The sequence below is a fragment of the Saccopteryx bilineata genome, chromosome 3 (genome assembly GCF_036850765.1).
Source record: "Saccopteryx bilineata isolate mSacBil1 chromosome 3, mSacBil1_pri_phased_curated, whole genome shotgun sequence".
Lineage (NCBI taxonomy): Eukaryota > Metazoa > Chordata > Mammalia > Chiroptera > Emballonuridae > Saccopteryx > Saccopteryx bilineata.
The window spans coordinates 270,183,899-270,203,128 of record NC_089492.1 but is presented as its reverse complement, the minus strand read 5'-3'; the positions used below and the strand labels follow the sequence as shown (position 1 = coordinate 270,203,128).

Sequence of the window (19,230 nt, the reverse complement as noted above, 5' to 3'; positions counted from 1 at the left end):
GGTCAATCAATAAATTTTAAAAATATATATTAAGCCTTGGCCACATAGCTCAGTTGGTTAGAGCATTGTCCTGAAGCACAGAGTTTGCCAGTCTAATACCTGGTCAGGGCACATATAGAAAGAGAAATGTTCCTGTCTCTGTCTCACTCTCCCAACCTCTCTCTAAAAAAACAAAGGCCACAGCAGTACACTGAGCTGAAGCCACACTCCCATCACAGCTCCTTACTATACCCGGAAGATAAAAGAAACTCAATGTAAAAATAGGGAAGAGGGTGAGAAATCCCTCAACAAAGATAACTCTTGCTTACCCTATCCCCAGCACTAATTATTCTCTCGCCACTGTGTTGTCAATTCTTTATTCTTCTGAGGTGTTAAGCCATTTCCAAAGAATGAACATATAAGATTCTAAACTTTTTGTTTATCCTTTCCAAAATACCCAGAAGCATAATTCTGTACTCAGGCTCAGCCTGTAGAAAGTAAATGCTGTTGCCTGAGAGAAAATGGACAAATGCACAAAAGATGTCTCTTCTGCAAGTCCAGAGAGGTGTGATGAAAAATATCATGTTACTTTACAGTTTACAAAGCACTTCAACCACATCCATAACTGAAATCTGAAACACAGCTCTTCCAAAGTAACTATTCTGTTTTTCTCGTACTAAAAATCTCATGATTCATCCCATTTCCTTCTTTTTTTTTTCTTTTCCAAGTGAGAGGAGGGGAGATAGTGAAATAGACTCCCACGTGCACCCAACTATGATTCACCTGGCAACCCTGTCTGGGGCCAATGTTCAAACTAATCTCAAGCCACTGGCTGCAGGAGAGGAAGAGGGAGAGAAAGAGGAGAGGGAGGAGAGGGAGGAGAGGGAGGAGAAGGAGGAGAGAGGGAAGGGGGGTGGGAGAGAGGGGGGAGAGAAGGGAGAGAAGCAGATGGTTGCTTCTCCTTGTATCCGGACTGGGAATTGAACCCAGGACATCCATACACTGGGCTGATGCTCTAGCAACTAAGCCACTGGCCAGGGCCCTATTTCCCTCTTTTCTGTGGCCACAGGGACACTCAGATCAAATTCTGTAACCCATCACTCTGGTACATATTTCTAAATTCTAAATTTACATCGCCTTCATTTTCCTGACATACCCTTATTTTCCCATAGTTACTCTCAGTATTACCAATCCCATAATTTTTTTCCTAATTTCACACCAAAAACCTTTGGAGCAAAACAAAAACATATCCCAAACCTCTGCAAATTGCCATCTAGTAGGCACATACAACCATGCACCAAATGAATTTTTTTTTAACACTGGAACCTAATTCTTAAAATTGGAAAATCTAAAGTTAGTCAAAGGCCTACTGATGCTTCTTTTGACCAAAAGCATAGCATTAAGTCTTCATTAACACCAGATACGATTTTTTAAAAGGCTCTAAGGGTACAAGTATAAATTAAGAAAACAAAATATGAAAGAATGAGTTAACTTTATCACACATGATGTCAACTAAATGCCACTGGCTCAAATTCTAGGCTTTTGAGTAATCCACCCAGAAAGACAAGAGACTCACGGTCTAACAGTTTTATTCAGCAGGAACAGAGGAAAAGGAACTTCAGGAAATGTCAAAACCCCCAGTAGAGAATACTTGTGCACTCTCCCACTTTAACACACTATTGATTAATTCCAAGTGTAAGGACGGTCTCACAGTCATTGGAGAGTAAGGATAGACATGTCAAAGACAAGTGTCATAACACTAGAAGATGGAAACACCAAGTGGAAAAAAAAGGAGAGTTACAAATAAAGCCACTAAGATTCATCCACAGAATTTTACCTGGCTATCTAGAATTATCTCCCACCAGCTGTCAATTTATGGTGGATACTGATATATCCTAGCACCAAAAAGTAAAAAAACTTCTGTGGAGCCTGACCAGGCAGTGGCACAGTGGATAGAGCACTCTGGACTGGGACACAGAGGACCCAGGTTCAAAACCCCGAGGTTGCCGGCTTGAGCGCAGGCTCATGGTGCCGGCTCATCCAGCTTGAGCACAGGCTCATCAGCTTGAGTGGGGGGTTGCTGATTTGAGCATGGGATCCTAGACATGACCCCAAGGTTGCTGGCTTGAGCAAGGGGTCACTAGTTCTGCTGCAGCCCCCCCCCCATCCAGGCACATATGAGAAAGCAATCATTGAACAACTAAGGAACCACATGAAGAATTGATGCTTCTCATCTCTCTCCCTTTGGTATGTCTGTCCCCATTTGTCCCTCTCTCTGTCTCTCTCTGTCTCCATCACCAAAAAAGAAAAAGAAAAAGAAAAAAGAAACCTCTGTGGAGTAGTCCTCTAAATTTTCTTTCTCCCAAAGCTGACTTTCTACCTATCTCTGCCGCTTAAAATCCAGTGGAGTCCATAGTTCAAATGATCTGATTGACCTTAAAATATTTTCCCTATTTCATCACCCACTTTATCTCACAGAAGTTTACAGGAAAAACAGATTTCACAATAAGAGAATAAAAGTATCACAACAAGTCAAAAACTTGACCTTGGGTTTTGCATGATGAAACCTTATTAACACTATTCAAAAAGGTAAAAAGAGATCTTCAAGTATAAAAGTTACTGTTTAAATATGTAAATTTTTATACATTATAAATATTATTCACTTAGTTAGGAAAGTGTATTTTCCAGTGTTCTTTATCTTGGTCCACATTCACTGTCTTGTTTACTATGGGTAAATTTACCAGGCAAATAAAGTTGTTTTTTCTTCCAATGGGACTTCCTTCTTTCATTCCCCTCCAAAGACCCTAATATGGGCCAAGAGTTTCTAAGTATACCAAGTACAATTAATTTTATGTATTAAAACAAGTGATACTTAATATTTACAATATTAATGTGGGAAAGAAATACAGAAAGACCATAAAAATGGCAAATGTTACAACTCAAAAAAAAAAATTTAATATCCTCCTCACTCCAATATATTATATTTCATGGTTTCTAAATTTCACCTAACTAAATATCTCAGTTTGCAAGATTTTTATAAGATTTTATTTATTCATTTTGGAGAAAGAAAGGGGGAGGAAGGGGGGTAGGAGCAGGAAGCATCAACCCCCATATGTGCCTTGACCAGGCAAGCCCAGGGTTTCAAACTGGGGACCTCAGCGTTCCAGGTCGATGCTTTATCCACTGCGCCACCTCTTGTGCCAGGTCAGGCACAAGATTTTTAAAGTGATGCATATTACACCTCAACACATGTTCTCAAGCTGTTAATGTTTTAAATTCATTAAAAAGTCCTCATGCTAATTATCTGTCAAGTTTCATAATTAGAAAAAAAAGCAAATATAAAAACCAGTCATATATATTATATATTTAGGCACAGCTTAAAGAGCTCAGTAAAAGATGGGGAAACTCAGATACTAAGAGAATTTTTCTACATTAAACAGGAAAGTCCTACCGTCAAAAGGTTAAAGAAATGTTTTAGTATAAAAAAGTGGTTGCTCATAAATGAGAGCTATAAAGAGAGAAATGAATGTCAAGTCCTGGCACAATAGAGTGCCCTTCCCTCCAACACTGCTGGCTGGCCTCACAGCCGGCCATATTCTCTGCTTCACCAGCCCATGGTAAAGGCATGCTGACAATGTGGTCTTAAATTCTGTTCTAGCATGCCACAGGCCTTTTTAAAAAGCAAAGGAGGGGCCCTGGCCGGTTGGCGCAGTGGTAGAGCGTCGGCCTGGTGTGCGGGGGACCCGGGTTCGATTCCCGGCCAGGGCACATAGGAGAAGCGCCCATTTGCTTCTCCACCCCCACCCCCTCCTTCCTCTCTGTCTCTCTCTTCCCCTCCCGCAGCCAAGGCTCCATTGGAGCAAAGATGGCCCGGGCGCTGGGGATGGCTCCTTGGCCTCTGCCCCAGGTGCTAGAGTGGCTCTGGTCGAGGCAGAGCGACCCCCCCGGAGGGGCAGAGCATCGCCCCCTGGTGGGCAGAGCGTTGCCCCTGGTGGGCGTGCCGGGTGGATCCCGGTCGGGCGCATGCGGGAGTCTGTCTGACTGTCTCTCCCCGTTTCTAGCTTCAGAAAAATACCAAAAAAAAAAAAAAAAAAAAGCAAAGAAGACCCTGGCCGGTTGGCTCAGTGGTGGAGCATCGGCCTGGCGTGTGGAAGTGTCGGGTTTGATTCCCGGCCACGGCACACAGGAGAGGCGCCCATCTGCTTCTCCACACCCCCCTTCTCCTTCCTCTCTGTCTCTCTCTTCCCCTCCCACAGCTGAGGCTCCATTGGAGCAAAGATGGCCCAGGCGCTGGGGATGGCTCTGTGGCCTCTGCCTCAGGCGCTAGAGTGGCTCTGGTCACAACATAGCGATGCCCAGGATGGGCAGAGCGTCGCCCCTGGTGGGTAGAGCGTCGCCCCTGGTGGGCGTGCCAGGTGGATCCCGGTTGGACACATGCAGGAGTCTGTCTGACTGTCTCTCCCTGTTTCCAGCTTCAGAAAAATACGAAAAAAAAAAAAAATACAAAAAAGCAAAGGAGTTGCAGGTTTCCCCTCTGCATCCCCCACCGGAGTGCATCACCAAACTCTAATAGACTCCAAGAGACCTACAACCAGGGAAGAAATGGGTAGAGACAGCTTGTCCCAGGTTAACCGCCTGAACCTGCCTCCAAGGCCCCCTTTTCTCTGACTTCTCAGTGAGCCAAAGCAGACCAGTCCAGGCTCTCTCCTGTTGCTTCTTTGATCCTTCCTTGTTCCACTGTCCCAAGCTTTAATAAACATACTCTCAAAAAAATTAAAAAGAGACAAAGGAAATAGGCCCACCTAAATAAACCCACTGAGCCTGACCAGGCAGTAGTGCAGTGGATAGAGCAGGGGTCCCCAAACTTTTTACACAGGGGGCCAGTTCACTGTCCCTCAGACCGTTGGAGGGCTGGACTAGAAAAAAACTATGAACAAATTCCTATGCACACTGCACATATCTTACTTTAAAGTAAAAAAACAAAACGGGAACAAATACAATATTTAAAATAAAGAACAAGTAAATTTAAATCAACAAACTGACCAGTATTTCAATGGGAACTATGCTCCTCTCACTGACCACCAATGAAAGAGGTGCCCCTTCCGGAAGTGCGAGGGGGGCCAGATAAATGGCCTCAGGGACCACATAGACCCACGGCCGGGCCGTAGTTTGGGGACCCCTGGGATAGAGCATTGGACTAGGATGCAGAGGACCCAAGTTCGAGACCTGAAGGTTGCCAGCTTGAGCACAGACTCATCTGGTTTAAGCAAAGCTCACCAGCTTGGACCCAAGGTCGTTGGCTCAAGCAAGGGGTTACTCAGTCTGCTGAAGGTCCATGGTCAAGGCACATATGAGAAAGCAATCAATGAACAACTAAGGTGTCGCAACGAAAAACTAATGACTGATGCTTCTCATCTCTCTCTGTTCCTGTCTGTCTGTCCCAATCTATCCCTCTCTCTGACTCTCTCTGTCTCTGTAAAAAAAAAATAATTGATACTGCAGAATGTGCTGGCTTAGTAGGATCACGTTATATTGAGTCATTCTGTCTCAACAGAGATAAGTTTCCCACAATTACTACTTAGAATAGTAATAAAAAAAACAAAACTGGAAAAAAAAAATAGACTTTAGCATTATTGCTCTTGTGGGGAAAAAAGGGAGCAGGGAGCGCTCTTGCAATTAGAAGGAGAAAAGTCAACATTATTTGTTCATCTCATTGTTAAGTTTATCATCTCCAAAGACAAGCCAAATAATTCTTTGAATGTGTTACTTAGTTGTAATGATTTGGTTTGGTTTGGTTTGGTTTAGGTTATTTTATTCTTTTTATTTTTCATATTTTTCCAAAGTTAGAAGCAGGGAGGCAGTCAGATAGACCCCTGCATAGGATCCACCTGGCACGCCCACCAGGGGGCGATGCTCAGCCCATCTGGGGCATTGCTCCGCTGTGGACAGAGCCATTCTAACACCCAATGAGGAGGCCATGGAGCTGTCCTCAGTGCCCAGGCCAACTGTGCTCCCACGGAACCTTGGCTGCGGGAAGGGAAGAGAGAGAGAGAGAAAGGAGAAGGAGAAGGGTGGAGAAGCAGATAGGTGCTTCTTCTGTATGCCCTGGCCAGAAATCGAACCCGGGACTTCCACATGCCAGGTCAACGCTGAGCCAACTGGCCAGGGCTATTCACTTTTCTTTTTTTTTCTTTTAATTTTAGGGAGAGGAGACAGAGAGAGGGGCGGGGGAGGAGCAGAAAGCATCAACTTCCATATGTGCCTTGACTAGGCAAGCCCAGGGTTTTGAACCAGCAACCTCAGCATTCCAGGTCAACGCTTTTACCCACTACGCCACCATAGGTCAGGCTATTCACTTCTTTTTTATTAACTTTTTTTTGTAAGCAACAAAGAGACAGGAAGGGAGGTTTTTTCCTTCGCTTTTATTTGATTTTAGAGAGACAAGATGGAAGAGGGAGAGAGATTGGGAGGGAGGGAAAGAGACATCGATTTATTGTCCCACTTATTTATGCCTTCATTGGTTGATTCTTGTACGTGCCCTGATTGGGGATCGAACCCACAACCTTGGCATACTGGGATGACACTCTAACCAAATGAACTACCCAGCCAAAGTGATTGGTCTAGTTTTTAAAGCTAGAAACACTTCTAGGGAAGCAGAAATAGTATACAGAGAGCATGTGCACTAGAATCATCAGAGACCTAATTTCAAAACCATGTTCTACCTGGTAACTATGTTTCATTCTCTCATCTCTCAAAAAAGGATATTGCTTCCCTCATGAGACTGTTCTGAGGATTAAATACAGGAAATCTATAACCAGTGCCTAGAACATAAGTACTCAGTAAATGTATCTATCCTCATCAGTGATTCTGAACCTCTTCTGTACTCCCACCTAACAGACACCCTCTTACCCCAATCAGTAACAGTGGCTGATGAGGGCAGTGATCCTCCACCTAGAGATATGTACCCCCACTCTCAACTACACTATACTCACTACTGCTGCTTGTCCAAAGTGGCCTCTACCTGCCGCCATGTGTACTTTTTACCTGGTACAAATCTGAAGAACTTACGTGGTCTTCCCTTATTCAATCAACACAAAAACATGAGACATCTCCTGGGACAAGGGAATGAAAAACACAACAATCTCTGCCCTAGAATAGTTTAGTCCAGATGAGATCAACACCAAAACCAGTAAATGACTGCAGGAGAAGTAATTTGTGGGTGACCAACATCTGCAACAGAGCAACCACCCTCAGTTCCCCAAATACTGTTCAATATCATGTGTCCAGCCCAACAATACTGTTTTGAGATGGGTCTAATTCAACACCTCCTACCTTGGTTTCTCTCCCTATATGTACAGCTGCCTAAATCTCAAACTGAACATGTATATTACTACCCTGGCCAGGTAGCTCAGTTGGTTAGAGCATCATCCCAATATGCCAAGGTTGTGGGTTTGATCCCCAGTCAGGGCACATACAGAAACGGATCAATCTTTCTCTTTCTTTTTCTTTTTGTTTCTCTCTCTCTCTCTCTCTCTCTCTCTTCCCCCCTTTGTCCCTCTCTCAAATCAAACAAAATTTTTTTAAAAATTAAATAAAACTAAAAAAACCACAAAACTTCCCTGCTTTAAAAAAAGGAATCAAGCAATAAATGCATAAATAAGTGGAACTGATGTTTTCTTTCTCCCTTCCTCTATCTCTAAAACCAATAAATTAAATTTTTTTTAAAAAACATGTATACCAGGTGCTGGCTGGTTGACTCAGTGGATAAGAGCATCAGCCTGGTGTATAGATGTCCCAGGTTCGATCCTCAGCCAAGGCACAAATGAGGAGCGACCATCTGCTTCTCCCTCCTACCTCTATCCTGTCTCTCGCTCTTCCCCTCTCGCAGCCAGTGGTTCAACTGGTTCAAGCACCAGCCCTGGGTGCTGAGGATAACTTGGTTGGTCCAAGAACTGGCCCTGGGCACTGAGGATAGTTCGTTGATCCCAGCATCAAACCCAGACAGGGGGTGCCCGGTGGATCCCTGTCAGGGTGCATGTGGGAGTCTGTCTCACTGTCTCCCCTCCTCTCACTTAAAAAAAAAAAAAGGAAAAGAAAACATGCATGCCACTAAATGTAATTACTACCTTATCCCCAAGACCATATCCTCCACTGTATTACTTTTCCTGTATTACTTCATTTTCCCAAAGACCTAAGATTTCTAATTCAATCACCAAATTCTGTGCATTTCTCAGTACAATCACCTCTTTTCCACTGCTCATACCAGAACTATTAGTTATCCAATTAGCCTTAGCCCTGATCTGCCCCAATCTCTTATTGCCAACTCAGTCTTCCAAAAACACTACTAAAAGCTAGTCCAGGGGTCCCCAAACTACGGCCCGCGGGCTGCATGCGGCCCCCTGAGGCCATTTATCCGGCCCCCGCTGCACTTCTGGAAGGGGCACCTCTTTCATTGGTGGTCAGTGAGAGGAGCATAGTTCCCATTGAAATACTGGTCAGTTTGTTGATTTAAATTTACTTGTTCTTTATTTTAAATATTGTATTGGTTCCCATTTTGTTTTTTTACTTTAAAATAAGATATGTGCAGTGTGCATAGGGATTTGTTCATAGTTTTTTTTATAGTACGGCCCTCCAACAGTCTGAGGGACAGTGAACTGGCCCCCTGTGTAAAAAGTTTGGGGACCACTGAGCTAGTCCGTACAGACACACTCAAAGACTCTGCTGCCCCCAGAATTAAATCTTAGTCTGGCACTCAAGGCCTGTATCTTTGTGACAATGTCCTTTTCCCCCAACTTTATTTTAAAGCCAAAGGATTAGGGTAGCTCAGTTTGTTAGAGTGTCATTCCAATACGCCAAGGTTGTGGGTTCAATCCCCAGACAGAGCACATATAACAATCAACCAATGAGGGCCAAAGGATTAGAGACTGATACGTTCAAAATTTTTTTGAAAAGGTCTGAGATATTATATACCAAATTCTAGAAACTGGGTAATTGAAATAAATAAAATTTGATCTCCTCCTCCAAGACTCCAAGCAAATAGGAAATAGTGACTTAATAACAGGTACAAAATAAAGACAAAAAGTGCCAAAAGTTTCACAAAAAACTCCATACACCTCATACTTCTTTGTATCCCTCACCTACACATCAGAGGTGCTTATGAAGAAGCACTGATATTGATGATTGTTCCAGTAAACCAAAGACCTATGATCAGCATGCTTAATAAATTTCTGTTGAGCAAAAAGATAGATTTTACCTATTCATTTCTTCTATGGTAAATAACTATGGTACATGGGCTACCTCTTTGAAGGGACAAGGAAAGCACAGCTCAAAATCCAGATTTGCAAGTATGCTTGGGCCTAATTTGTTTCTGAAGCAGAACAGACGTCAGGTCTTTTTGCTCGCCAGTACTCAGTGGCAATATAAAATGAACCTCTGCAAATTCAACCTATGCCCAATTTCAAAGAAAAGCCTCATTGAAACATTTTAATCCTTTCATCACCCTCAGGAAGTTAGGAAACACAGATAAGGCTAAACTCTTCTCAGTAAAATATGCTGTGATCCCAGATATGTTTCTAGATTAGTAAAAGCTACCATCTTAAAATTAACTAAATGAAACAAGTTCTTAGAACAAGAGGATGAAGATAGTTAAAACCTAAAAGCTACAACTACTCCTCTCTGACAGCTTACATTAGATATGTACCAGTTACATTTCAAATAAATTTCACTTAGTAGCTGATTTGTTATCAACATCCTACTACTTTCAACTGCAACATCTTAAAACCAAAAGTCACCCACACCCAACAGGAAAGGCTCTAAAATAATGTATTTGGCCTATAAACAGCCCAAAGAGTTCTTAAAATACGTCAAGAGGAAAAAAAAGTATTCTTTGTTTAAAAAAAAAAAAAGGTATATCCAGAAATGCAATGTGCATATTATAACAATCTTAACTCTTTTTTAAAATGAATTGCTCATTTAATATTTAGCACCAGAATGACAATGTTAAAACAATCATCCTTTAAAACAAGTAACTATTTAATTTAGACCAAGAAAAATTAGTAATTAAAGCTTTTGAAGACATTCACTAAAAGCAGATATCCTAAAGGGACAGCAATTATAAAAGAGTTTCAAAGCTGAAATAGTGAACTTTTTTTTACCTGATGTTCTGCATGAATGTTATCCCCAGTAGGCCATCGATGTTTGCTATTATTATAGCCGCCTCCACCACTTCCTCCTCCCCCAAGCTGCTCACCATGCTGCCTCTGAAAGAAGTAGTCCACCATAGCGTCGTCCTGGGAACGGCCTGCAACTCCTATGGATCCTGGGACAGGGCTGGAGTGTGTTCCAGCTGCTAGAGCCTGATTTGCAGCTGGTTGTGGCTGCGCTTGCGACCCTGTTCCAGATGTCAAAACAACAGGCATGTTGGGATTAGCTGGTTCTTGAGGGTGATGTTTCAGGTGGGGGCTGAAAGAGTCCTGCCAAAGCACTGCTTTTCTCTTCAAGACACATGCAACGCTCATTCCACCAACACCTAAGGACAAACAGGTTACAAATGGTTAAAATTTGCATTTTTAAAAAACATCACTTGACATACAAGAGTAAGCTCTGTATATTTTGCAATGTCATCTACAACTAGTTTACACCAAGCAGCTAAATATTTTAAAAGACATAACAATTTTCTAAACTGTAATTTCCATTTTTAAGTTGCTGAAAAAGAGAAAGAGAGAGAGAGAGAGCGCACGTGTGTGTGGAAATAAATGTAATTGGTGGCAGGTACTCAGATGCTTAAACAAGGTATGGAGATCAGGACTCAATATGAAAACTTCAGAGAAACTTATTTTGTTACCAAAGATAACAATCTAGAATTAGACTTTAACCAATTGCTCTACTCAACTTATTTACACCTTAAACCAACTGTGGTAGATACATTTTAAATCAGGGGTCCCCAACCTAAGGCCATGCAACCCCCTGAGGCCATTTATCCACCCACCCCACCCCCCGTCGCACTGGTGGTCAGTGAGAGGAGCATAGTTCCCATTGAAATACTGGTCAGTTTGTTGATTTAAATTTACTTGTTCTTTATTTTAAATATTGTATTTGTTCCCGTCTTGTTTTTTTACTTTAAAATAAGGTATGTGCAGTGTGCATAGGGATTTGTTCATAGTTTTTTTTATAGTCCGGCCCTCCAACGGTCTGAGGGACAGTGAACTGGCCCCTGTGTAAAAAGTTTGGGGACCCGTTTTAAATGAACAAGGGCCCTGTGGCTCAGTTAGAGCAAGTTTGATCCTTGGTCAGGGCACACACAAGAATCAACCAATTAATGCATAAATAAGTGGAACAACAAATTACTATTTCTCTCTCCCCTTCTCTCTAAAATCAATCAATAAAATTTTTTAAAAAGAAAATTTTTAAAAAGAAATAAAATTTTTAAAAAGAAATGAACAAGAGCCTGACCAGGCAGTGGCACAGTGGATAGAGCATCAGACTGGGATGTCGAGGACCCAGGTTCGAGACCCTGAGGTCGCCAGCTTGAGCGTGGGTTCATCTGGCTTGAGCAAAGCTCACCAGCGTGAGCCCAAGGTCACTGGCTTGAGCAAGGAGTTAGTTACTCAGTCTGCTGTAGCCCCCCAGTGAAGGCACATATGAGAAATCAGTCAATGAACAACTAAGGAACTGTAATGAAGAATTGATGTTTCTCATCTCTCCCTTCTGTCTGTCCCTCTCTCTCACTCTGTCTGTGCCACAAAAAAAAGAAATGAACAAGAGTGTTATAAAATATCACCTTACAGCTGAAGCAGACATTAAGACAATAAACAAATAAAAATCCAAATGCATACATAATTAGCAATGACTCAAGACTGTTGAAAACTTGACAGGACCCTTAAAATGTCCAACATATTCATAGGGTGCTCCCTGATTAAATAGTAAGGGCCCCCTGATCAAGAAAAGCAACATAATGTTCATAGCCTAAAACATGTCCTCAGCTGCTATTGATTGGGGGTTGGGGGTGTCGAATATTTTTACCAATAATTTACGATTTTTATTGCAATCACATCATTATTCCATTAGTACTTTGACTGCTATAAACAGGATAAGACCAAACCAAATTCAAACACTTTGCTAGGATAGAAAGTCTCACTATAAAACAAACAAACAAACTGAAGATACCTCAACATAATATTTGTGTGGCAAATATATTGTAGAAATTATCTAGCCTGACCTGTGGTGGCCCAGTGTATAAACTGATGATCTACAATGGTGAGGTCACCAGTTCGAAACCCCAGGCTTGCCCAGTCAAGGCACATGTGAGAATCAACTATTAGTTGATGCTGCTTCCTGTTCCTTCCCTTCTGACGTTCTCTCCTCTCTCTAAAAATCATAAGTAAAATCTAAATATATATATATATATATATATATATATATACATATATCTAATCATCTCTAATTTACAGATGAAAACACGGACAGAAAAATTATGTGATGTGTCCAAGGCCATTCAGCTAGAGAGGTGCAAAGAAGGAATTCAAACCTAAATCTGTTTTGTATCTAGTTCTTTCTATCAACCCCTTGCTACACCCAAGTAAATCAACACAGGCACTTTCTCTCACCTGCATTTGCTGCTCTTTCTTCTCTGGAAAGCTCAACAGAAGAATCTCCAAAATGTTATTATGAAACATTACTATTTAAGTTTCTTAAAATCAAAAGCTACATTTGTACTATATTTGTAAATACAATGTAACACTTGTAACCCTGAAGATGTTTTTAAAAGTTGCTACAAAGTAATTAATCAGTGACCAACTAGAACACATCTAATCACAAACACTAGTCTAATTTCAAGGCTATCACCCTAACTGCTACAAATGCCTTCTCTCTCTGTAGCCCAACTGTGACATTTCAAAAACAGACTGAAAAGATTTATGAGAAATCTATTATTTCTTTATAGAATAACTAAACCTCCTAATAAAGAAGCATTTGCTTTTCACAACTATTTCATGTTTTGAAGCCAGAAGTAAAAAGACACAATGGAATTTGTAATTTGTTCAAAGCCTAATTTGGAAATGCCTAGTTTCAGTTAACTCCAATTCATCAGATCCATATGAAGGTACTAGTCTAGCTTTCTAGGCAGTTTCTGCTTTCATGAACTGAACTGTGCTCATGGTTAAGTGCCAAAATCAGAAAGTCACTGCTGTGTTTACTACAGGTCTTTGCAAAATCCTAACCAACCTAATGCCTTACAGTTTTGATTTTCAAAAGAACTCACTGACCTCTTACTACCAACAGTAGCCAGTTCCACTTTCTTTTAGAAGGGAGTATCAATGTAACAGTCTTCATTCTAGAGCAAGTCAAGAATCCCAGACCCCAAGTTTTACCATTTAACTAGCAACCCCTTTGAGCCTGTTTCCTCATCTAGAAAATGGAAAAAATCCTTCCTCCATGCCTCACAAGTTTGTTTTTTAATCAAACTAGAATTGATGTAAAAGTTTTTGGTAAACTTAGTCATTATGCTAAGATGTCAGAAATTCAGTTCCAATCGGTCCCATAACTCCCATAAGGCAATGGCACTCGAGTCCCGGAGAGGATTCCTGAAACTGCAAATGCAATCTTTTCTGAAATAAAAGATTTGCCTTAATACTTATCTAGCAAAGAATTTCCACATAAAAATGATGTTTACCACTGAAACACAATAAACACACATTCCAAAAAGGGATTTGGGGGGACAGAGGAGATTCCTATAAAAATGTTCAAACAAAACAATTGGCTTTTGTAAAGCTATCTCTATGCCGAGACTTCCTGCTTTACCTAAAGAGGCAAGGCAGTCTCTCAAACAAGAGAAAACCTGGCAGAAGGGACAGTTTGAAAGTGAGCAAATACCTAAGCAATTAACATGTGTCTTGGGTGGTTTTGTAATATTTTGGCAACTACAGCCCGAAAATTTTTAAATTGTCACTTAACAATTAGAAAACATTTAATCTGCTGATGTCTTTCAGAGAACTCTCAAAGCCCATTAAAAAGTTGTATGTACCATATGAAATGACTTTTTTTTTTTACAAACGGCACATTATAAAAATAAGTATTTTAAGCATCTAAAAATAAGGGCTGATTCTAGTTACCCTTCTAGTTTTCAAACTGTTTACATCAAAGATGTTGTATCTTTTTTTTTTAATAAAACAAACAGACTTTATCTCAAACAAAGGAACACGATTTTATATCCACAACTCACCTTTTTTTTTATAAAAATGCTTAGTGGATTTTTAGATGATTTTTTTCCTATTGAATTTATTGGGGTGACACTGGTTAATTATACAGGTTTCAGGTGCACAATTCTACATCATCTGTACTCTGTACTGTGTTCACCATCCCAATGCTTAATGTTTTAAAAGGTGTTTACTTTCACTACACTGAAAAAAAAAATTGTCCATGGTCATAAATTTATTTTAAAACAGTTCATCATAAACTCAAATTAAACTTCAAACCCAACTTCAAAAAACTGTGGCCTTGGATAAGACGAATTCAATTGTGACTGAGGCAAAATACTAACTCAAAGTTCAGAATCCAGTGAGTATTTCCCAAAGATCCAGATGTACAATCAACAGCCTCCAAGACTGTTTTGTAAAGTTAAAATTAGCAATGGAACAAATGTTTAGTATTTTGCTTACTAAAACTGCATGAAGAGCCACATATCTTAGAGGAGGCTTGTCTTGATGGGTTTCTATGTGTTTTCATGAAAAAAACAAAAAAGCAAAAGATTCAAACCCATTGCTTTAAAACAGAACCCCAAGAAAGGCCTCATACACTATCATTCTGAATCCCAGGAAGGGTATGAAGTGAACGAATTAATATCGACAACTAAAACAGTATCTTCTTAACTGAACAATGAAAAGTAACAATCCTGCAAGTTATGGTAAGGCTAAAAATCGACAACTAAAACAGTATCTTCTTAACTGAACAATGAAAAGTAACAATCCTGCAAGATATGGTAAGGCTAAAAACCTTCCCTGGTAGTGTGTGTGTGTGTGTGTGTGTGTGTGTGTGTGTGTTCGGATGGGGGGGCTACAGTAGGGAGAAAAAAGTTACAGGAGCGGATTTCTCAATTGACGTGGGAGTGGTACTGACAAGTATAATAAATGATCTATGTTTACCCAGAACGTTTGTGAGGTCTAAAACTATCTAGTATTGTGTATATTTTCCTACTACCGAACGATGAACCCCTCTTTGAGTTAAGAGAGAAACGCACCAGCACAGGGAGGCTCAAAGAGGAAGAACCCACCAAAATCACCAGCTCTCGGAACAAAAGGCCACAAGAACCCAGGAGCCTAGAAACCGATCTGAAACTTCCTGATCGCCACTTCTCCACATTTAAGGCTCGCAAAGTTCCCCCATGGTAGGTCTCGCCAGTACACAAGGGCCATGGCTGCTTCTAAAGCTATTTATTTATTGTTCCTCCTGCTTCAGCCCTGACACGAAAGCTCAAGAAGTCGAAGAAATCCAGGGTGGCACGAAAAACACTTCATGGCCACACAGAAGACTCGGGTCTTCGCAAACCCATCGAAAAAGCAACCCGAGTGGCAACATCAATCTTCGGGGGTTCCAAAGGGGCCGAGCATAAATGTACAGGGAAGTCTATGCCCTGGGTCCGGGCCTAAACCTCCGGCATTTTTCTCGCTTCGACCCTGCTCCCCACCCCCTCCCTCCTTTGATAACAATAGGGGCCTTGCTGCTGACTCCAAAACATGTACGAGGAACATCGAGTGAGAAGCCTCAGCCAGGGCCCCGGCGGCTTTTCCAAAGCCCTTCTCACCCCCCAACCGCTCTCAAACACCAATACAATGGGACAATCTGCTCGCTGGGGGTCCAGAGCAGCGTTTGGGGACCGCGGGGTGCGGATACTCACGGGCGGAGCGGTAGGATGAAGATGGATTTCAGCCCCCCGATCTTCCCTCTCCGGCGCTCTCGCTCCCCCTTACCTTTCACTCCGACAACATGGCGGCCCACTGGAGACTGGGCTGGCGCGGTGCATCATGGGATAGGCTCTGGCCCCGGCTCCGGCGGTGGCAGCGGCATGTGCGAGAAGGAAGGCGGCTCTGGAACAGGTTGCCTGGTTGCCATGCCAACCCGAGGCCTGTGTGAACTTGGGGAACTCGCAGGCGACAAGACCACAGCGCACGCGAGTGCTGCTAGGCGAGCGCGCGCAGCCTCTAGTAGAAGGCGAGGTCCCGGGTCCGCACAGGAGCGCGCGACACGGAACTGGGCATGCAGAGTCAGGGCTGAGACGCTCTGCAGAGTGAACAAGGGAGTCTAGACGCGGTAACTGCTGCCTCCGCGTCCCCTAGTTTCATCCCCAGATTGTAACAGGCTGGAGCGTTAATGGACACTTACTCGCAAGGCTCTGGTATGACAAGTGCTGGGATCAAAATCCTTTGCTGCAGTTTTTTGGATCTGGGGTTTATTTGATCATCCTGACTCCATGGTCCCTTTTGCAAAATGAAGAGGAGAATAAAAACGGCTACCTAACTTCATGAGGAGCAAGTGAAATAATATATGTGAAGAGCCACTTAGCACAGTGCCTGGGACTTGTAAGCAGAACCTCTCTACATATGCGGGGTCTAGCACAAAATGAATGTGAGTTTCCTTGTCCAGAATTGTTCAAGACCACGAAAGCAGAACATTAAACCAAAAACATAAGTTTGACTCTGTTTGTAAGGACTCAATCAGTGTTAGCTGATGTCATCTATCCAGTTCCGAAAATGAATAGAAATTTGGCAATTTGATGACAGTGATTTTTCCGATCAGTAGTATTTGATAAAACGTAGTTATTCTATCTCAAACTAAACCCGAGATGGGTTGAAAGCTTAGGGCCAACCACAATACTATAAGAGACCAGAAAAAAGATATATGGAGGAAAGCTTTTTAATTGGAGGGGGGAAATAATAATAATAATGAATCAAAATCAATGTCATCTTAAAAATTAAAAGAAATTTAAACATTTTTACAGTAAGAAACGCCAAGAACAAAGGAGAACAAATAAGAAAATAGCTTTAAAATATTTCAATATAGCCCGGCTGGATAGCTGGGTTGGTTAGAGCGTCGTCCCTTTGAACAGAGATTGCCACTTTGATCCCGGGTCAGGGCACATACAGGAACAGATCAATGTTTCTTTCTGTCTCTGTCTCTCTCTCTCTCTCTTCCTCTCTCTCTAAAATCAATAAATGTTTAAATGTTTTTTTAAAGTATTTAATAAATATTTCAAAATATATGGTAGACAAATACTCTTCATGATAAATACAGAACTTCCCTAATCAATTAAAAAGGAGCAATCCAAAAGAGATAGACATAAAATTCCTAATGACCAATAAACACATAAAATATAACTAACCTGGGATTGAGAAGTAGAGGGAGGGGGAGAGTGTAGAGAGACTGCTAGTGGGTAAAGATTTCTTTCCCGGGTGTTGAAAAGGTCTTAAAATTAGATTGCACTGATAGTTGTACAATTCTGAGAATATACTAAAAACCGCTGAACCGTGCACTTTTTTTTAACTGTGCACTTTAAATGAGTGATGTTTATGGCATGTACAATATATCTCATAAGCTGTAAAAAGTGAGAAATGCAATAATAAAAGAAATGCAATTTTTGAAATAGAATATTTTCATCTATTAAATACACTGGTTAAGTTTTAGCGATTATCAACACTCTGTTTTAGCAAGTTTTGTGAAAAAAAATTGGCACTCATATTGATTAAATTGTTTGCATATATATTATTTTTATTTTAAAAATAATGTTATTTTTATTGCCCTGGCCGGATAACTTGGTTGGTTAGAGCATCGTCCTGAAGTGCAGAGGTAGCTGGTTCCATCCTGGGTCAGGACACATACAGGAACAGATTGATGTTCCTGTCTCTCTCTTTCTCCCTTCCTCTCTCACTAAAATCAATAAATAAAAATTTTAAAAAAATAATGTCATTTTTATTTTTAAAAAGGGAGATTTTTATTTCTGAAAAAAAAAAAAAGACTTGGAACTTAAAGATCCTGAACTCTGCTACTTCCTGACTGTGTGACCTTGGTGAAGTCCAGAGTCTCCACTCCCTTGCCTGCACAATGAGAATATCAATACCTTTCTCACAGGATGATTCCAATGGTTAAGTGAACTAACCAAAATAAAGTGCCTGACACAGAATTAGCACTCAATAAATGCAGCTGTTTTATTGTAGTTGCAGTTTTAATTTTCATTTCTGAGTCCCAGAGGCCAATATAGTACAAGGCAACAGTCATTGCTCATTAAATGTTTGTTAAATGAATGAATTTGCCTGACCTGTGATGGCATAGTGAGTAGAGCATTGACATGGGATGCTGAGGTCCCAGGTTCGAAACCCTGAGGTCACTGGCTTGAACACGGGCTCATCAGGGTTGAGCGCAGGCTCACTAGCTTTAGCATGGGGTCATCAACATGGTCCCAAGGTAACTGCCTTGAGCAAGGGGTAACTGGCTTAGCTAGAGCTCTCCCAGTCAAGGCGCATATGAGAAGCAATCGATGAACAACTGAAGTGAGACAACCATAAGTTGATGCTTCTTTCCTATCTATCGCTCTTACTTTCTTGCAAAAAAAAAAAAAAGTGTCAACTCTCAATTTCAGCAACTATACAAGAAGTAATATGTTGTATTCATAGATCCAGTTTTTAAGCCAGACCAGGAATAACCTCTCTAAGCCTCCATTTTTCCTCCTCCATGGAACATGAGATTAATAACATGGGAAAATTACAAAATTTCCAGTCTTACTAGGCACTGTGCTCCATGACTTCATTCTAAGCTCCATGACTAACTCCTTAGTTTTTTGTTTTTTTTGTTTTTGTTTTTGTTTTTTTAGGCAAGAGGTGCTTTTTAAATTATTATTCATTTTAGAGAGGAAAGGGAGAGACAGAAAGAGAGAAAGGAGAGACAGAGAGAGAGAAGGGGGGGGAGGAGCTGGAAGCATCAACTCCCATATGTGCCTTGACCAGGCAAGCCCAGGGTTTCAAACCGGCGACCTCAGCATTTCCAGGTTGACGCTTTATCCACTGCGCCACCACAGGTCAGGCTAACTCCTTAGTTTTGAGCTTGAACTTTCATTACTAGAATGTAGGGATTCTAATATCAGTTTAGTCACAGCCATGTGGCATTACTCCCATTCAGGCCCCTCCCCAGTCAAATGTTGTTATCCCAACAGAGTACTAATTACCCATCCCTGGTCTTCCTTAAGGAATTGCTAGAACCTGAGGTCCC

At 41.4% G+C, this 19,230-nt stretch overlaps 1 protein-coding gene across 16 annotated transcripts in view; it reads right to left on the bottom strand.

Moving 5' to 3' along the window:
- The window catches only part of PUM1 (pumilio RNA binding family member 1), a 146,025-nt gene extending 130,030 nt beyond the window's left edge, over positions 1 to 15,995 (bottom strand). For 15 of the 16 annotated variants that reach the window (XM_066269835.1, XM_066269838.1, XM_066269839.1 and 12 more), the window contains exons 1-2: positions 15,869 to 15,987; positions 10,134 to 10,507 (exon numbers count right to left, since the gene is read on the bottom strand). In XM_066269835.1, the coding sequence (XP_066125932.1) occupies positions 10,134 to 10,496 (363 nt within the window). In that variant the 5' untranslated portion in view covers positions 10,497 to 10,507; positions 15,869 to 15,987. Of the gene's footprint in view, positions 1 to 10,133; positions 10,508 to 15,868 lie in introns of all 16 variants that reach the window. The other variant, XM_066269836.1, reaches the window with a different exon arrangement.
- Positions 15,996 to 19,230: the final 3,235 nt, after the last annotated feature.